The 18,829-nt window shown below is 36.2% G+C and overlaps 2 protein-coding genes and 1 long non-coding RNA gene across 3 annotated transcripts in view; 1 reads left to right on the top strand and 2 right to left on the bottom strand.

Moving 5' to 3' along the window:
• The window catches only part of LOC127172061 (uncharacterized), a 34,432-nt gene extending 32,888 nt beyond the window's left edge, over window positions 1–1,544 (bottom strand). The window contains exon 1 of the long non-coding RNA XR_007828582.1: window positions 1,480–1,544. This is a non-coding gene — a long non-coding RNA (uncharacterized LOC127172061). The remainder of the gene's footprint in view (window positions 1–1,479) is intronic.
• On the top strand, window positions 504–5,944 carry npm1a (nucleophosmin 1a). The gene is given in 11 exon segments (XM_051121112.1): window positions 504–650; window positions 1,892–1,971; window positions 2,062–2,181; window positions 2,277–2,370; window positions 2,481–2,502; window positions 2,504–2,585; window positions 2,666–2,715; window positions 4,256–4,349; window positions 4,435–4,629; window positions 4,777–4,851; window positions 5,162–5,944. Coding segments are annotated over 11 exon segments (894 nt in total). The 5' UTR covers window positions 504–610; the 3' UTR covers window positions 5,204–5,944.
• Window positions 5,945–8,671: 2,727 nt separating this feature from the next.
• tlx3b (T cell leukemia homeobox 3b) lies at window positions 8,672–13,705 on the bottom strand. The gene is made up of 3 exons (XM_051120372.1): window positions 13,047–13,705; window positions 10,648–10,885; window positions 8,672–9,804 (listed from the first exon to the last, which is right to left on the bottom strand). Exons 1-3 carry the CDS (start codon window positions 13,489–13,491, stop codon window positions 9,591–9,593), a joined length of 897 nt encoding a protein of 298 aa, XP_050976329.1. The 5' UTR covers window positions 13,492–13,705; the 3' UTR covers window positions 8,672–9,590.
• Between the last annotated feature and the right edge of the window lie 5,124 nt (window positions 13,706–18,829).

The raw sequence follows: 18,829 nt of genomic DNA, 5'->3' as shown, positions 1-18,829 counted from the left end.
CTCAATATAAATATAACCTCAATATAAATATAAAACCATAAAATAACTTAATAGTATATAATAATGTATAGTAAGGAAAGCAACATAAATTGACTCAGTTTATGCTAACCAAACTACAGTTTTGTATTCACCAGTTATTTGTCACATAAAATTCATGCATTCCAGAAACTGTTATCACTCTGAAATTGCTAATAAATTTTACATCTAATTAAAAAGAAACTGTAAATCATAAAAATGGAGAAATACTTAAATAGTTGTCTAATTTTCCTTTTAAAACGTATTCATAAAAAGTGCCAAAATATTTTTTTTTTTCCTTACAAAAACCTTTTTTACAGTGTAATTCCATTTCCAGTGCACAAAATTCGTGGGTGTATTTAATTTAAACCTTTTTTAAGACGTGCTTAGCCGGATAAAAGTCATGCCCTACAGTACATATCAATCCAACCCCAATCTCCGTGATTCTCTGTCTATGAAGCGGATTCATTGGCTGGACTGGAGGACCGTCCCAGTAATGGGCGTGATATACTCAATGTGGGTTAGTGTGTCCATCCTGCACTCGAACGCACGGTACAGTTCAGTCTACGTACAGACACTTGTATAGCCTGCAGAGATGGATCTTGAACAAATGGGTCCCCAAACCTTCCTGTACGGTATGTAATGCGTTAAATACTTATTTTGATGCGCTCTTGTCATACAATATATTAGATCACACGTATAGTACGTAAACGTGGCAATAAGCGCTTGTAAGTTACGCAAACTGAGTATAGCATAGTGTGGTAACGTTAGCCTGCCGACAAACCCAAGTTATATGATCAGACTTAAACTGCTTAAAAGCACATGTTGATGTGTTAACTAGTATAAATACATTTTAATATTGCTATTAAATGGATAAATGTGGAGTGACATTAAACCACAGCACGTGTAGCGCATACTCATTCGCACTAGCTAATCGGTTAGCGCCACATTGTTCACATTGTCAGCGATTAACCTGACACCGTTTATCTTTGTTATAGCCTTTATGGTTAAACTCAAAATAAACTTCTGAATTTAGTGTATTATAGAAAAAAATGAAACCTCCGCAGCTCGTGTCTCCTTGCACGCGCTCTCTAAACACGTGCACCGGCCCTGGCGCTCCAAAATGGCGTCACTGTGCTACACGTGTTAGATGAGACAACGCGTTAAGTTTTTGAATTTCGTTTGCTAGCCTGTAACTCGTATTCTTCGTTTCATGTGATGTCATTTGAATGCTCATTAAGTACTTTTTTTCTTAATTTCGTTTTTCTAACAAATCACAGCCACGTTTGCTCGAATTATACCGATGCTAACGGTGTTTGAAACTGTTGGCATCGGTGTTCTCCATTATCTACTTCCCGTTACTTAGAAACGCAAACCCTGATTTAAACATTTTCTCTGCATTGTCAGGTTTTGAACGGTAAATTAAAATTTCAACATGAATGTAAGTTAGAACATCCCACAAACCTTGCCACGTGTAGTTTCTTGCATCCACACGAAACCATGGCTGTATTTTGTTAGTTTTGTTAACAGCAGCACGCTGTTTTAAACGTAATTCTCTAAAAACGCAACGTGCTGTGCCGCAAAATGCAGGCTGTAAAAATGTTCGTGAACGAACCGTTCTTCGGAGCCAGAATATTTCAAGGAATCGGTTCATAAAACCGACCAGAATGTTTCTCTCACGAATTGAATCAGACCAAGCGGTTCACTGACTCGTTTATTAAACAAAGATTCTATCAGAGACCACATGCCAAAGAAAATGAATCTCTAAATTGGTTTGCAGAGAGAAATATTTGAAATACCAGGAAATTATACTTCCAATTACAGAGACTCTTATTTTATATTTGTAAAATAAACTTATGTTTTTTTGTTTTTACAGGTTGTGAGCTCAAGGCAGGCAAGGAGGTCAAATTTAATCCAGAGGATGATGATTTCGATCATCAGTTATCAGTCAGAATGGTGTGTGGCCTTGTTTTAAACAGTCCTCCAAGTTTTATCAGTATTTAAATTTCATATATAACGTATTTACCTGTTTGTCAATTGCGGCAGGCCTGCGTTGATCCCTCAACAAAAGACGAACTGAACGTTGTGGAGATTGAAGGTCAGGATTCAGAGGGTCAGAAGGTCAAAGCAGTTCTGGCCACACTCAAGCCTTCCACTCTCCCCAGCGTAAGTAGAATGTCCATCACATTTCACATCTTTTTGGGTAAAGTTGATGTGAATTGCTCTTGTTGATTTTAAGTAAAGATGTGTTTGTTTCGCAGGTGTGTTTGGGTGGGTTTGAAATCACTCCACCTGTTGTATTCCGTCTACGCTCTGGTTCCGGTCCAGTTCACATTAGTGGACAGCATCTTGTCAGTAAGTATAACACACAAAGAGGTGTATGATTATTTGGGATTGTCTTAGATAAACATGAAAAACAGCTTTGGGAATTTTCAGGAAGGTTCTCATTGAAATTTTTCTTTCAGTTATGGGAGGAGACCAGTCCTTTTGAAGAAGAGGAGGAGGAAGAAGAAGAGGAGACATTGACAGCAGCTAAGAAGAGGCCAGCGTCAGTGACTCAGAAGCCTTCAGTAAGTTATGAAATGAATTAGGGTTCTCTATTGACGTGTGTAATTTTGTGGCTCATTTTCTAACCAACTTTCTCTCATAGAAAAAAATGAAGATGGATGAAGAGGAGGATGATGATGACGATGAAGATGAGTAAGTGTTGTTTTTGCCATCCATGTTAAGTCATATGACTTTAGTGTTTTAGAAATAATATTTATAAGTAAATAATTAGGGCATTAATGAAGGTAATTAATTTTTCCAGTTTAACGGCGTTAAAAATATTTAATGTAGTTATTGCAAGGCTAGGGCTAGCCACCCCACTCATAACTGCTGTTTCTGTCGCTTTATTTTATTCAGAGCATCTTTATGACTTCTGCGCCAGGCGCTAGTCAAACAAGCACAGGAAAGGCACACTAATGTGGGGGCGTGCACTGTAGCCTGTATCATTTCATATTAAAGCGCAAATGAAACTACGAGCATGCATGTCAGATTTCCGTCACATTCAGCAGCGGCAGCTCTTAAAGTAATAGCAGCCAAATAACCTAATAAAGACACATGTAAATAATAGGCTTATGTGAAGATTGTTTTAAGTTTACTTAAATTATAAGTCTAATAAATGTTAAAATTGATAGCTGTCAATTACAGTAATGTTGAATAGCTATAGACAAATTCATAGTAGGCGTCACAGTCATGTCACTCGCAATTGCGCACACATAGTGGTGGCAGAAAATCACTGGTAACAAGTGGAGGGAAATGGGTAAAATCCATTGAATAAGAGGGTAAGAAAAAAATTGAGTGCCTTTTGATGCCAGAATCGAAATGCAAATCATTTTTATAGAACACGGTCGTCAAAGATGCCATTTGAAGTTAACCGCAGATGTTTAAACAGACAGACTGTGGATCAAAAGTGCTATGATTACTTTTAAAGCATACATTTGATTGACAATGTCTACATGATATTCACATATGCTGTTCATAGGGGACGCATTGTATTAGCCCTACAGTTACAGCATTATATTTAAACCTATTACTATTAACATTTTACATAAAACATCTCACAGTTCTGACTTTTTTTCTTGCAAATGCAAGTTTATATCTCCTAGTTCTGACTTTATAACTCGATTTAACTCAACATTAGTGAGTTTGCCAAGTCTCGGGAAAAGCGAGAATGACGAGTTGTTTATTCTTATCAGAACTGTGAGATTTAATCTCGGAATTGCAAGAATAAAGTTTTTAAATGTAAATTCAAATTTACCTTTTTTTTATATTCCATGGCTCCATAGCTACTTGAAAACCATCATTTTCTGCAACCAGATAAGCACCGCTCACAAAAAATGTCATCACTGTTTGCAAACATTGAATTGGTCTATAGTCAATGGACATTTTAGGGAAAAAAATATTTTCCTAGAGACATATTGGGATCAGTGATACTACCTTCAGTCATTAAAAAAGTAACAAATATTAAAAATGTACTGTCTTTGTTGTTTCTACATTAATTTGAAGATTGAATGTGAAATTATTGCACTATAATAAAAGTATATTAAAAATTTTTAATGTTATGTGGGATTAATCACAATTAATTCAGGAAAAAATGTACGATTTAATTAGTTAATTCATTTTCGATTATTTATTTTTTTATCGATTTTTAATCGATTGACAGCACTAGAAATAATATTTTCATTTTACCTTCCAGGGATGATGAGGATGAAGATGATGATGATGATATTGACGACGATGACGATGATGATGAGGAGGAGGAGGAAAGTGAAGAAGAGTCTCCTGTAAAGGTAAAATGAGTCATTCAGGCCCTAAATCTTGTAGAACATTTAGAAGGATGGTCAGAAATGCTTATTTTCCTAATTGTTTTGTTAGGCAAAGAAGACACCATCCAAACCACAGACCCCTGCACAGAACGGAAAAGGGCCCAAGCCAAATACGCCTGCTAAACAACAAAACAAGACTCCTGAAAAGAACAAAAAGGACAACAAGAAAGCACAGTCACCCAAAACGCCACAGGTTTTAACTGTCCCAGACATCAAAACCAAGATGATGGCGAGTGTAGAAAAGGTATGTTTTCCTTTGCGTCCTCTCCACATATGATGACACAATGAGACAATAGTACAAAATCAGTGTCATTCTATGCTTTGATGGAATACAATTAGAAGAGTTTAAAGAGGAAATAAACACTCAAGTTTTTGTTTGTTTTTTTTTCAGGGTGTATCATTGCCAAAAGTACAGCAAAAGTTTGAGAACTTTGTGAAGAACTGCTTCAAAGTCACCGACGCAAAGGTATAACAATTGCTCTTGTGCTATATTGTTATTGGTTGTGATATTTGTGTCAATGACACATCATTTGTTTTATGTTTATCAAATCATGTGACTTTAGATTTAGCAGTAGTTAATCCAAATGTTTATAGTAAATAAAAGTAAAAACGTGTTAATTACCAAAGAGGTGTATTCAAGTCATTGTATGCTTGAATTAATTATAATAAATTAATAGATGTTAGCATAATGAGCATCATGTCACTGACACAATTAATTAGAAACTGTTGTGAATGAAGGTCTTACCTGTTCTGTTCTCTTTTGTTTTTTCACCAAGGTAATCGATGAGCTGTGGAAGTGGAGACAGAGTGTCAAATAGAAGAACTAACACATTTTATTTTGCTTAAATTATTAGGCGCCCCCATTGTTTTTCTTTTTTTTTTTTTTTTTGTTTTTTTTTTACTGTGATTTTTACTTTTTGTTACCTGCGATTATATGTTTGTCCCCCATACTCTTGAGTTTTTATGTCAAATCCGTGCCATTCCCTGAAAAGACTTTACTCAGAACATGACCTTTTTCATCCTTTGCAATCTGGCCTCTCTTCACCCCTGTGGTGTTGTCATGTGCAGGGAGTGTGGCCTTAATTTGGCAGCCTTGTTGCTCAAAAGAAATCTGAGCAGAAGATTTGCTGACTACCCGTCCGTGGTTTCTTTAAAATGACATGGAAATGTGTGCATAGCATTCTGATTAGAGATGCGTCTGAGAAGTTGATTTACGGAAATCTTGAACAGCTTGACCTATATTGCAATGCATGATTTATGGGTTTCAGAATGGTGTAAGTGATGAATTCCAGTATTTCATCAGTTCATGTTATTTTTGTAATTGGTGATATCTTGTAACCTGCTGGAAGGTGGGATATACTGTATGTTTGGGATTGATTAATCAACCGTAAGAAACCCAAATGTCAACAATGTATACTGTAGTTAATGTCACAGACTGTGCAGCTAAATCTCAGAATTCTTAATCTCTGGACTGCAATTCAGATGTGGTTCACTTTTTTGACTTTCTTGAATCTGTTTGAATGCAAATAAAGTTTATATTTCAATTTAAACCCATTAAATATGGCTCATATAATTAATCTCGGAGAAGTCAAGTTTTGCTGGTCTTTGTCCTGTCTTTAGGAGTGTCTTAACATCTAAATAATTAGCATTTAGCAAGGAGTAATGAGGTTTGTTTGTTTGTTTGTTTTTCTGATAAATCTGTGTTTTTATGAAACCAACATAAAATTATGATCAGTTTTAAAGAAAACACAAATTTGATGACTAAGTAGCAGAGCTGGGTAAATTACTTACAAATTGTAATCCGTTACTGATTTCAAATTACATGACAAAAATTGTAGTTAGTAATGTAATCCATTACATTACACTTTTAACGTAATATAATCAGACTACTTTTAGATTACTTTTGTCCTAACTCATTTATCGCATTGATTTAAATAGGATAATCTTGTACCATATTGACAAAAATACAAAGAGTAAGAAAATATATTACATTTGTTTCTAACAACACAAAGTGCATTGAATCTTATATTAAGTCATGTTTTTCCAAACTAGTGTTTGTAAAGGAGCTGCCGGGGCTTGTGAGCTTAATGAAAACCTAATAATTCAATCAAAAAAATGTTAAATTAAAAAATATTAAAAAAAATAAAATAAAAATTTTAAATTTTAAATATATATATTTATTTACCCGCATGTCATATGACCATAACCAAAGTCAAATACTAATGAACATGCAAATGTGATACTGGGATAATTATTAAAATGTTTATTTTAAAATTTTAGGGGTACTTCTAGTAAACATATTAGGTGAAAGAGGATCAGATGACAAAAACAGTTTGCATGAATTTGTGAATATGTGCATTTTAATGTGTTTAAAAGACCAAAGCTTTCCAAAGGCAATACGTGGTTAAATAACACACTGAGTGATAATTCAAATACAAATCAATGTGTTCATCAGTAGTTATTGCAATGTTGCAACACTTCGTAAACCTGAAATGATTTTTGTAAATCAGTGGTCAAATACTATGTTGCCAGCTGACTAATGACTGATCTTTGTGTGAATGTCAAAAAAACCTGCAGATTTTCTTAATGTATGAGCAGTAGGCTATTTTAGAATGGGCAAATTAAAAGATAAATAAGAGAATCAATAAATTATGAATAATTTATTGCTATTGTGTAAATAATATGTAATCATGTAATTCATAAAGTAACTGTAGTCTGATTAGGAGTTGTATAATTTAACTACAAATACTTGAAATCTGATTAGGTAAACTAGATTACACGTACGGAGTTACTAGGCTACCCAGCTCTGCTAATTAGTAAGAGTCTAAGCATTTTATGCAATTTAGGATTTTGTGATCGATCAAAATTACAAGGTAAACACAAGTAGGTTACAAAATAATATAACACAAGAACGTATTGAAATGACTTCCAACACTCAACTGTGGTAAAAATGTGAATGAAAATATTGTTTATATTTAAAAGAATGAGAGAGGGAGAAAGGATAAGGACGCAGACCTTAAAAATTAGTGTTATTTTATAGACATTAAATATTAGTGTTGTGTTATTTTTGTTTTAGCACTTACCACAGCAAATATGTGTGTTGAATGTAGAGTTTTCTAACTGTCAATTGTCAATTTCGATTGATAACGTTACCTTACTTTAGGGTTGTTTGTATTGCTACTTGTGAATTGTAAAGTTACCTCAGAACCAAGATGGAGGGAAAACGCCCGCGTCGCTTACCATGTTGTTTTCGCGCCAAAATGTTTGTCTTGTTTTTAGAAACGTTTCGACTAATTTCAAGGTTTTCGCTTCTACTTAGTAAATTAAATATGTATTTCAATTTACAAAGTGCTATAAGTAGTCACGAGTTCTCTTTAATAGAAAGTTTACAAGTGTCGTCACGTTCTTTGGCGCCACAGGTTTGCTATAGGGGTTGGAAATGTTCATAATATTGTCCAAAACAGTTCACATGTTCTACACCTCTTTTTTAGCATTTTAATCAAGGTGAGTACTTAAATATGTTCCATATTTTTTAGATGTGTCATTACATTTTTCGTTGTAAGTCTAGAGGACTGACATAGAACTACTTGCACGTAGTAGCCAGCAGAGGGCAGTAAAACACCACTCTTTTACCAAGCGATTTGTAGTTGAGAAACTGTAGAAGTGATGTCATTGCTGTAGATCTGGAAAGGAGCCAGGAATACTTCCTGTGTAAATTATCCTGAGCATTGAGTCTATATTACTGAATGCTTTCTCAGATGACCCCGACTCAACTGTACACATCACCTCACCCTCTCCAGTCAAAAAGGCCCTGGCACAGGTCACTCCTAACCATCTGTCCGCAAAGAGCTGTGGCGGAACTCCACAGGTTCACCCTGCGGAGGCTTCGACAGCATCATAATGTAAGGAGTCTGTTAAATCACTTTATAATGGACACCCCTCCATTTACCCCCCACCCAGGCCTTTAAAACAGGTCAGTTCCTGAGAGTCAGCACTTTGGGAGGAGGGAGTTGGTTGCAGAGGGCATAAAGGCATTTTTATGGTCCCACAGGATCCCGCATTTATCTGCTTGAGGACATAAGTGCTTCTTTGCTGTGGCAGGCATAATCGACTGCAAGCAACCAGGACTCAGTGTTTATTTGTCGATCAAGTTGTGCAGGACCTCTGAAAGCAACACATTACTCTAGAGAAGAGTGCTGCTTAGGGATTTGCAAAATGCCTCTTCTAAAAAAACATTAGGGGGATAACAAATTAAGCAAAGCACACCTTTTGTGTTAATGCCAAAACAGAATGTTTATTACTTTTTGTTTGCTATTTACATATTTATCAAATACAAAGTATAATACAGTTTGGGATGCAACAGCACACCTACATCATCTAACAAACCCTTGTTTCATCTGAAATTGTTCTTTCCCTCTGACACACAACATTCAACCACTGAAGCATGATTCTGAGGAGTTTCCGAGCCGCGTTTGGAGTCACTGCTGAATAAATCTAACCGATAAAATAAATTGCAACCACCCCGTACAACATCCTACACCTGTCTTCTGGACTTTTCATGCGATTTCTCAAATGTTTGGGATGTATTTTCATAAAAAGGTAGCTGGTTATCGTTTGAAAAAAAAAATTATTCAAATACAACCCAGCCTGTCAAAAAGAGAAATTAGATTTATGATGGAAAAGTGGGTTTATTTGTGCGTCTTTGTGTTCTTTTATTTTCACAAATGGCCAGATTGGGGGCATTTTAGGTCGTGCAACTCACATTATAAATAATTAATTCATCGTTACTTCCCTCTTCTGCATTAATCCTGTATTCTACAGCTTTGAGTGGTGGAGAAATTACACAGGGGGGGCAGAAGGGCAAATGAAAGGATGGAGGAGAAGATCAGAGGATCTGTAAAAGGGTCAGTTGAGATGGTCTTTTCCCTGCTACAAGTCACTTTGTCAATGAAACTGACCCTGATGGGGATAGAAGTCTCTGTACGCACAGACACACCACAGAAAACGGACTTCATTTATTCTGCAGAGGCTCGTACGATGCAGAACCGTTTTATTTATATGGGTTTGCTCACTGTTGAATGTCCAATATTAGTTCCTCACTTTTTTGTGGAATGAAATAGTCTTATAGGATGGAGATAAGGTCAACCAACATCCCGGTCCATCAAAAAAGAACGATAATGTCATTTGCTTCTTGAGTTCTGGTGCTCATACGAGCGCAGTCACTCCCCCAAGCTTGCCGCTCTCCTCGCTCGCCCAAGGCTGTAGGTTCTGCAGGGCGAACAGCGATGAGTTGTGGATGCAGAGCGGGTCTGTTGGAACTGAATCAGTCAAAGACTTCTGAAAGGCATCGTGCTGGAGTTGAATCATCAGCCGGTTGGCCTGCTGACGCTCTGCCTCCCTTTCCTCCGCCGTCTGCCGCCTGACATGAAATGAAGGGAAAGGATTAGAGTAGAAGTTTTACATCTGCCACAAACTTGCATATTTACCGCATATATTCAGTTTCAAGTGCAAAGGCTGAATTACAGGGTGAAATGAACTACAGCAAGATTAAAACAAGATAAGATGATCTCTGAGGAACATATCACTAATTGTGTGACTATTTTACAAACATATGGATTTGGATATTCATCTAAGTTTGCAAATTTTTTGTGGCGATGTAATCAAGGTAAATGTTAAGTTTATTTAAACATTACATTTGTGTAATGTTCAAGCATTATCTCTCCTCTTCTCCAAAGTGTTGCATGTCGTTAGTGTATTTGCCTTAATTAATAATTCATATTTCGTCTTGACAACTCCATTATTTTCCCATTAATTCTTACAGGTATTACGGTCGTTAGTAGGTCAAATCTGAAAAGTGATTTCAGGTCATTACAAACACTAATGTGGTTAGTCTATGTATATATATATAGGCCTACAATTTAGTTTGTCTTTATCCTTTTAATGATTTTATGTTCAAATTTAAATTTAAATAAATCTTGACAGTAAATCTTTCTATCATTCCCATAATTTATGTTGCCTGTTTACAGTGACTGTGGCTTAAAAAATCAAAAAAGGTACAGTAGTAAAACAATCAGGACCCCTATTTTACAGTATTTGTTTTCCTGACAAACATTCAGAAAAAAATTATATGAAATAGCAAATTTAGCCTTCTGGAACGGCAGCGTTCTTGTGCCTTTATTCCTCATATCTCATCACACTTGAGTTTTTCAGCATTTTTCTATATATTATATTAGAATTTATCTCCCATTTTTCTCTGTCTCACCTCCACTTGGTCCTGCGGTTTTGAAACCAGGTTTTGACCTGGGCGTCTGTCATCTTCAGAGTTTTTGCCAAGGCTGCTCTTTCAGCGCTGGCCAGGTATTTTTGTCTGTGGAAGCGCTTTTCCAGCTCACAGATCTGCACTCGGGAGAAAGACGTACGGGGCTTCTTTCTCTTAGGTGGTGTGCGGTTCTGGTACGGGTGACCAATACGCCGAGCCACAGTGAAAGGTGTTAGGGCTGCTGTGGTATGGATAAAAAGGGAAAAAGCCAGTGAGAGATGAGGCAAGTCATGAAGAGTCTGAAACACAGTTTACTGACCTCCTTCTGTCACAATAAATAATTTGCCCTAGTAAAAAAAAAAAAAAAAAAAAAAAAAAAAATATATACCTATTTTATATATCTACACTGTAAAGAATTTGTTTTTGCAGTATTAGTATTTATATTTTAAATGCATTTAAATGTCATAAAGACAAATGTTGTCTAAGCCCACAAAAAATGGGATGCATTGCACATTCTCAGAATTAGGGAAATTTTGATTCTATTAATTTAAGATGAAGAATGCACTTTTAGTCTTTTATTTATTTTTTATAAAAGCTGTTAAGAAGTAAATAGCTTTTTGCACATTAAACCAGCTTTCACTTAAAGGTTTGTGTATCTGAGTGCTGCATTAATCATCCCAAGTTTCTGACTCTTGCTGAGTCAAAGGGAAACTGTGTTTCTCATCATTATAAATTACTCCATGCCTTCATGCACTATACCTTTTAGATGTCAAATTAGACTTTACCTTATTGATTGATAAATACTAAAAACCCTCATAAATAGATGGATTGCTGATGCTCTTAGGATTTGTTGAGAGGCCTGTTACTCAGGTTACATATAAGCTGTACAATAAAATCACACAAAACATATCCTATTAATGTTGCATCAAATACAAACAGCAGCTGTTCACCTAATGACAGTAATTACCTATATTGTTAATTTATTTATTACCTAAAACAGACAGAGCAGAGATCGCCTGCTACCGCAGCTATAGGTGGTAATAATTAAAGCTGGTGAAATATTGATATGTCTTTCTAATGGCACAGCGTTCGCCATTTAGCCCAGAATAAAGAAAGCTGGTGATGTATGTGACAGCTCTGAATTGTAAGTTTACATTCATATGCAAAAGAGCGGTTAAACTAAATATAACAATACACATTTATTTCTGTATTTATGCAGCACGCTTGGTAGATGTTCAGCACATCTGTGAAAAAACAAAAACAAATAGGCCTGTATATCTAATTAAAACGGTTTAATCTAAAAGAACAAACAAGACGCAATGATTTTAATTATTAGATAATTATTCAGATTTGTGTCAAAATCTGCGCCTCCAATAAGATTAAATATAAAGCAAATCATGTAAAAAAAAAAAAAAAAATCATTTTCTCGCGTTCTTAACAGACGTTGCCCTAATCTGAGCATCTTGAGGTGTAGACTTTCCATCGGCCTTTTCATTTAATTTTGCCCTTAACTGGCACAGGTGTTTCACGCTCTTCAAGGTCAAATAAAACTAAAACGAGCTCTTCAGCATCCATTCATCTGCCGCCTCTTTATGGAAACACTAGGATCAAGTTTCCCAGACAGACTGTCTAATATTTATTATTCTGAAACCTCCATCAATTCATCCTTGTGATTCTTTTACATGCAACAGCATCAGTTTGCACAACTAAAATGGCAAATTATAAAAGAGTGCATTATGCTATTTTGGGGAGTACAATTTTATTGCGATAACTCGCAAAGACTTCAAATACTTTGTTTTTAAATGCAGAATATTTGAGTAATCCGTAGTGCGTTGGTATAAATATAGCCTAGGCTATAATAAAATATATTGTCTAATTGTATACACGCACTTTAATGATAACTAAAGCATCACACAATATCGTAGGCCTAAAGTTATTGTTAAAGCATGTTATTATAGCGTATCGCCAACAATAGCTGAAGTGCTTTTTTGTTTTAGTTCTTCTCTCATAACAATGCCGTCCTATATAAAGTGAATAAATTAGTACAAATAAATATATTTAAAACAGGAAAGACACACCAAAGAGTAGACTGTTAGGTTGCTTAAAAAAAGAAATTAGTACGCTTTTACATTTACTAAGTTGTAATTCTGCTTGACTTTTACTGTCAGAAATCTACAAACCACCGCCATTTCACATTACAAATATTTTAAAACATAATTCCCTTCGAGTTTAGACTTTTTAAAATTATGTTTGTGTTATTGTTATAAAACGCAAATGGTGAACTTGAGTGTTTTGTTTTCTCAGTCAGTTCACCATTTTCTGATTCTGATAACTTCAACCACGAGGATTTTTGTTAGAAAAACAGAAAATAACAGATCGAAAGAATAAAAGTATTTGTTTACCTGCAAACCTGTCTTTCGCGAAGCGTTGGCTGCTCTCCATCCAGGGAAAACTGAGGCTTCCAAGTCCGGGTACCGCGCTGGCCATGGGTGGAGGCACGGCCGCGGCCAGGGGCCTGTGCGCCGGGACCCTAATCACTCCTCCGGGCGCAAGGGTCAAGTTCACTCCGTATGGACTGGACTCCTCATATGGAGCAGCGATACCGTGAAAAGTGCCGGTTAGTGTCGTGTACGGCGTTGCGCTCGCTCCCGTTGGGCTGCCGAGATGGTAACTGCCTCCGCTCGCGCTGCTGCTGCTGCTCTCGGAATTATTCCTGGTCGAGTTCTGCTGTGACTCTTGATCGGTGCCGCTGAGAATCTGGTCAATGCCGAAGCTGATGGGTTCATGTTGGGTAGGTTGTGATGTTTGACTGGTGCCACTTGGGCTGGAGCTTGGGGCTCGGTCCATCCTCACCACCCGAACCTTTCCAGTGAGTTTATTCCACAGACAATTTCGGACTGCCCTGGAACTGTACTATGGAAAACTCTATCTCTGTGAAGTAAGGGAATCCCTAGTAATATCTAATTTGTGATATATTACTCCTCGAGATTCAATTCTTGACTTAAGATGGCTTGGACGCATTCGTCTGTGGGTGAAAAGTTTTTGGCACGAGGACTTGGCAGATTTCTGGCACTCTCTCTCTCCACTGGATCCCTGCACGGAACTGCTTGAGCGCTTCTGTTCTCTGATTGGACAGTGCTCAGTCTCCCTCTCCTTATTGGCTTTCATTTTGTTACAAGTCACAAAACATAACGCGTTTTGTGACATCATTCTTTAAAATGCAGATCGTTTAGTCCCCAAATTCTGTATTGGTCAAGTATCTCTTTATTATGGACATGCTGACATCAGCACGTCATCACTGGCTTTTTAAATACTTAAGTATTTAATTGAGGTTCTACCGTGGCCTCATGTGGAAAATAAAGTATTCATCAATTGTATTATTTACCATATGGCCCTTTTTGTGTAGAAAAAAAGTTGTTAGTATATTTTCACCAGATGAAATAAGGAACGTATTTGATGACATACGTATTAATAAAAACTCTAATCGGCATATAAGTCACGTTTTAAGATTAAAAAGAAAAAAATCGAATTTTTAAATCGCCTGCAGCAATTGGATGAGTGCTTTTGACCTCAAAGCTGCCCTCAACCTTTTTTCTAATATGTCAATCAACTCGTTCTCGGCTTTATTAGACGAAGAGAAAACTAATTAAATATCCTTTTTATTTATTTTGTCCATGGGGCAGTTGGAATCTATTGTTCATATAAAATCATATCACATCAAGATAAAAAGCATAATAGTAATAATAATAATAATTATTATTATTATTATTATAATAACAATACGTTTAAGGTTTAAATTTTTGTTGTTCACATTTTAATCGCTAATAGGACTATTAAAATTCTAATTTATTTTTTAAATCATGTTCATTTAAGCGCTTTTTTAATTCCTGAATTTTACGAAGATTTTACATATTCTGAATAGTATTCAGACTAAAAAGTACAAAAATAAACGGAAAATAGACTGAATAGACTGTCTCTCTAAACTGATTAGAAATAGTTTATTCTTGTCCGTTATATCATACAATAATGGTAACATTAAATCCTGCACATGGATAAGCCTACCTAAAACTCACTTAAAAAAAAATACTAATTTTGTTAATAATGCACACATCAGCTTACTTAATGTTTTAAAGCCACGCAAATCATTTAGTTTCTGTTAAATATTTTCTGAAACGTTACTGTATTGAGTCCTCTATAATTAGCACATGGGCCCAGCATCATTTCAGTGACTTTTAGATGCTCTTTAGTTGTTGCATCCGGAAACCGTCAGTTTCACAGCTGTGAGCCTAAAGGAGCCACTGTTGGCGCTTGGAGAGCTGCACTCCCTTGCGCTTATTTAATCGAGAGTGTTGGGACACCCGATCTTCTGACAGCGGATCTAAGTGGTTCCTTGTAATCTGCCACGTAAAAATGATTATGCTCCTTTGGCCTGGCCGCCGCGTTTGATTAGCTTCAGGGGGTGGGAGCTGGTGTGGAGCAAATCCGTTTACTTTGAAGTAGTTGATATTTTAATAGACCATTAGTGAGTGCTGACGCTAAAAAGCCTCGTTCCCCCGGGAGCTCGGCCCTCGTCCAGTGGCTGAAGACGCTTACGTCATTCCCGCCGTTGACCCATGGTCACTGTTTCGCTCCAAGCCTGTTTGCTTTTCTCATGCCACATATTTTCCTTTCATTAGATAGATAGATAGATAGACAGATAGATAGATATTCATGCACGCAAAAAAATAAAACCCCAAAACAATATCGTAAAAAAAAAAGTATATAGGCTACGATATTTTACCTTTTGTCTTCTTATTATAATTATTACGTGCACTAAAATATTAGGCTTGTGTTTTGTTCAAAACTTGTTTTAAAATCGCTTTAAATGTAAAATTTAGCTACATTTTTGTACGTCAGTGAAAGGTTGAGGTCTAAATTAAACTATGATTTAACCTTTTCTTTTTGGGGGCGGTGGGTATAAAATGCACTCATAAACATCCCGATTCTATGAGGGACACAAACGGTTTCACCTGGCAGGGCGCTGGAGGAGAACTCGGACCCACTTCTTATCTTTGACCCGTGCAAACAATTTAGCAGACGAGAATCAATAGATTGATGAAAACTGAATTAAAAGCGTGAAATCCCTCGCTCAAAGAGCAAATAAAGGAATGGTTGGCGAATTGTTGGAGTAATTACCGGGATCTGCATATGAGCGGGCGCGCGTGCCACCCTGCCCCCGGCGCTGTTTTTATTGCGCGTGTCTGCCGTTATCAATTCTGCCGAACATTTTAAATGGGAGTCTGGCAGCCCGCAGTATAAAAGCGCTCACATAATATGCAAAAAGACGACGCTGCTTTTGAATAATAAATGACGCACTTTTATAGCGGCTTTAAAACACCTGTGATGCTACGATATGAAAAGACCATGATAAGTAATAGTGCATTTAAAAAGGATCTAGTATGTTTTTATTACTATATTTTAAAAAGCATAGAGTGAGAGAGACGGCGGGAAGGAAATGGGCTGAATGAGGAGGGGCTGGGAGCCAGAGAGATATCTGTATTATTGCAATAAAAGCCAAGAAAAAGTGAAAGGCGCCGAAATTCCCTCCCAGCGAAATACCCTGCTTAATGAAAGTTTAGAGTCTCTCTCTATCTCTCTGCCCATGAAATATTCACTCAAATGTTATATAAAGCTCAGCGCCTAATGTCCTTTATGGCTTTTCTTTGTTTTTCTGCTTGTTGTTCTTGCTTATTATTCTTGGGCTGTAATAGAACTCCTTTTAATTTAGTTTACATGGTGCGTCATCTGCGCCTTTTGCTTGCGTTTTCTTTTTTCTTTCTTTCTTTCTTTCTTTCTTTCTTTCTTTCTTTCTTTCTTGTGTGACAGTGTACATGTACTGTACATGTGCGCCACTCGTTCGAAGTGACAGTAGACCGTGTAAGTTTCTGCGTAAAAAAATATAAAATTCAAACAATTTTTGTGGTAAGAAAGTAAAATGTATTTTAGTCATTTAATTGATGGATTTCCACACTGACAAAACTTGTGCAGTTAATGTGTCTACAAAACAACACATTGGAAAGTTTCTTAACCCCTCCTCTCTGTACATCATATTTCTATGATATTTAAACATGTAAGCTTGTGTGGAGAAAATATGTGACCCTGGACCACAAAAACAGTCATAAGGGTTATTTTTTTTATGTATGGTTTGTTATGATAGGACAATATTTGGCCCTAAAACAATATTTGAAAATCTGATGGTGCAAAAAAATCTAAATACTGAAAAAGTGAAGATCTTAGCAATGCATATATAGTAATCAAAATTAAGTGATGATGTATTTAGAGTAGGAAATTTACAAAATATCTTAATGGAACACAATCTTTACTTAATATCCTAATGATTTTTGGCATAAAAGAAAAATCAATCATTTTGACCCATACATTGTATTTTTGGCTATTGCTACAAATATACCCGTGCTATTTAAGACTGGTTTTGTGGTCTAGGGTCTTGTATATCAAATTAAACAAGAGAACCTGCCATCATTTAAGATCTTTCTTTGCCAAAATTGTGAGCATTTGAATTATTGTTCTCAATTTGCTGTTCAGAATTAAACAATTTAAAATGTATTTACCATTTTGAATTAAACGGCTGAAAATCGGGGTAATGGGAATGCTATAGTGATTATTTTTATTAACAAGTAAATATGATCACCACACCAAATTATAGAATATCGCAATCCACCAGTCGTTGGCAGCTTTCTAAACTACCTTAATTTGCAGAATATGGAATATTATACTGTAAACTTAAAACATAGTTTACACAGTACTCACATCAGTAAATATTCTCTGATTATATGTTCAGGTATTCTCTTGCATATACATACATATTTACTGTATTTGTCCCTACAGATATCCAACTGACAGATTTACAGTTTCATAACATGATTAATTAAACCTCTTAAATGAGCAGTCTGCCACACTGAGATGTGTTGTTTGATCAATTAACCATTGACCACTATAATGTAACACACATCAGTTTTTCTGAATAAATTTAGCAGCCTGTATGTTGAAATATACAAGACAGATTAATACAGTCAGACATTTGTTTTTAGATGCCAGAGCTTTGACTTTATATATGCATCTAGAACATCTTTTTCTTATAGTTCCCAGACATTTTACAATCAGCTATAATTATTATTCTCTGTCTTCACTGCTGTATTTTTTCTTGTTGTTTTTATTAGCAATCTGCAATGTATGGTAATATGAGTCTATTTATCTGCATTCTCTATATGGAGAATCAGAAAGCAGCTGAATCAGGAAAGACCCCCTACCGTGGGACAGTGTAAACAGAAGCAGATCTCTCAGTGTATGTGTGTGTGTGTCTTTGGGTAAGGAGGAGCACTGCCACAGGCTTTTGCTTTTAGAGATCTCAGAAACTGCCCCTGATTGAGGAACCTGAAAAAAAAGATGAGCAAGAGAGAGGGAGAGAGAGAGAGCGTGCAACGCACAGCTGTTTAAGACAATAGAGCAGGCTTTAGTGTAACCTGCTCACTGGGAGCATTTCAGCAACAAAGAGCCAAAGAGGAGTTGCCCCAGGGAGGAAATGGATAGCCTCTCTCTCTCCCCCTCCTCTCGCAGAGCTCTCTCGCTCACTCGTGTTGGTTCACACAGACACACGAGTGCATCTCTATGCCTCATTATTGCTCAGTGTTCAGATGAGCTACGCTCCATTGAGTGAAGAGATGGAGAGAGTTTAACACACCACGCTGTGGAGAAATGAGCCGCAATCGGAAGTGCTCCTCTCGATGTGTGTGTTTGACTGGACCCTGTTTGATGTGATGCAAAGATTGTGGTCTTGTAAATGCTTCACTATGGCCATTTACTATTTCCACATTCTGTCTGTCTTGATGAGCTTTATCAGTAACACAAAACAGTACTGCCTAGGTTCCCTCATCTAATTCAAACTAATCCACAAACTAAACAAAACTCCTTACTCCTTCATTTTTTTGTTTTTTTGTTTGTTAAATATTGTTTACAATTATGATTATTATTATTATTAATTAAACATATTATTACATTTTAGAGTAATATAATGTTGTATGCTTTAATATAATTATATATTTTATGTATTTGATTTAAACGGTAACACTTTAAAATAAGGTTCATTAGTTAACTACGTTATTTAACATAAGTAAAATCACCAGTTGTG

Source organism: Labeo rohita, chromosome 10 (genome assembly GCF_022985175.1).
Source record: "Labeo rohita strain BAU-BD-2019 chromosome 10, IGBB_LRoh.1.0, whole genome shotgun sequence".
Lineage (NCBI taxonomy): Eukaryota > Metazoa > Chordata > Actinopteri > Cypriniformes > Cyprinidae > Labeo > Labeo rohita.
This window is presented reverse-complemented; position numbering and strand designations above follow the sequence as displayed.